The 1,668-nt window shown below is 32.5% G+C and overlaps 1 protein-coding gene across 1 annotated transcript; it reads left to right on the forward strand.

Annotated features, from left to right (window-relative positions):
• Positions 1-267: 267 nt before the first annotated feature.
• LOAG_15342 (hypothetical protein) lies at positions 268-952 on the forward strand (the record flags this gene model as incomplete). Its single annotated transcript, XM_003150833.1, has 3 exons — positions 268-370; positions 551-682; positions 885-952. 3 exons carry the CDS (start codon positions 268-270, stop codon positions 950-952), a joined length of 303 nt encoding a protein of 100 aa, XP_003150881.1.
• Positions 953-1,668: the final 716 nt, after the last annotated feature.

Here is a 1,668-nt window from a genome sequence, read left to right on the forward strand (position 1 = left end):
TTACTTTAAAACGAACATTTTTATTCAGGATAACCGGCTCAACCCCAAAGGTTTTTATAGCATGGCTTTTAATGACAGTGTAAGTTATTCTGTAACAAAATTTTCCGAGGAAACAGATCTATTTTTACAGTTTTACAAAACTCTTGTGATAAATCTATGAGTTTTTTGCCTATAAATTCTTAAAATAAATGACTAATTGGGTAGTAATTTGGTTGCAATGAAATATTTATGAGAGTAATGTTGCATGAGCCATAGAACTTGAATAAAATGACCTTTATAATTAATAACTTTGTTGTTAAGGGAGTTACAATACAGCCGTCATATCGACTTATTTCATGCGCGAGTCATTTGGGACAAACAATCGACAGTGGTAAGCTTGGTGAATGCATCACTGTAAACATTTTTTTTTCCCAGTTCGTTGATGGACTAGACTGAAGTTTCATATATTTTTTTTGATAATCAGTTTATCAAATTCCTGCACAATTTCGATTATTGGACAAATTCCATTGTCAAAAAGAAGGAAGCACAACTTGAAAGATTTTTTCTCCAGGCCATTACGTATGCGATTTTTGGTGTAACGAATCAAAAAAATGGTTTCTTTGTAACGATGAATCGATCCAACAAGTTGACGAACTGTCGGTCCAAAAGAAAAGTACTACTGGATACGTTTATTTCTACCTCAGTAGGTCAGGCTTTTTCTGCCTTTTCAGGGCATATCGTTATTCTTGAGAAGTGAGAAGAAAAAATGTTTTTTGTCAACTTTTTTTTTTAAAGATTTTTCTCTCCCAAGTTGACCTTATTAATAAAATAAAAAGCCTGAAACTTTGATGCATGTATTTCCTCTGTATTATAGTTAACTTTGAACTTACTTGTGGATCTTTTAGAGAACTGTTCGAAAGTGAATGATCATGAAGGAAGGATCAAGACATATTTCGATTTGTCGCTGTCTTAATTTCTTCCTCCCACTTTTTAATATTTCCAGCATTATTTTCAAGAGATTCATTTATTACGCTTTTCACTCATTCGGAAGATCACCAAAGCAGATTCCTTGTTACTCTTCGTGCCCAATGAAATTTTGTCTATTGGTTTATCAACGTTTTAATTCTTATAAGGCTCTGTGAATAGTACGCGTTGTGTACGTTAATCTGTCTTATACGGTTGTTGTGACTATGTCATTGCACTGCATCTGTTCCAGTTCTTGTGGATCTGTAGAGCGATACGGTCACCAAAATTGATCGGAATAGATTTTATTTGCCATACCAATTTATTTCCCAAACCGATACCTTCACATAGTTAATTTCTGTTCCCAATTTACAAATCCTTTTCTTGTACACTTACCCTCTGTTTTAATCGATCGTTTTTCTTAGCCAGAGTCCGATATTGATACCCTTAAGCAAAGCTTCTTTTTGAGATTTTAGGTCTTCCTCATTCTTTTGCCCACATATCTTGTCCTTCTCTCTTTTTTTTTTTTCCCCTTTTATAAAAGTACAATTTGAAAATGAAATGAGCAAAATTTCTAATTTTCGTTTTTTTTTTTTTTTTAAAATTTTTTGTCTTCTATCTTTACAATTGTTCCAATTATCGATAAATTACAAAAAATTTGTGGTAAGTATCAATGTCATTCATTCGTTCATTTTGATAAATTTTCAACCCCTTGTCGACTTCATT

This window comes from Loa loa, assembly GCF_000183805.2.
Source record: "Loa loa unplaced genomic scaffold supercont3.348, whole genome shotgun sequence".
NCBI classification, from domain to species: domain Eukaryota; kingdom Metazoa; phylum Nematoda; class Chromadorea; order Rhabditida; family Onchocercidae; genus Loa; species Loa loa.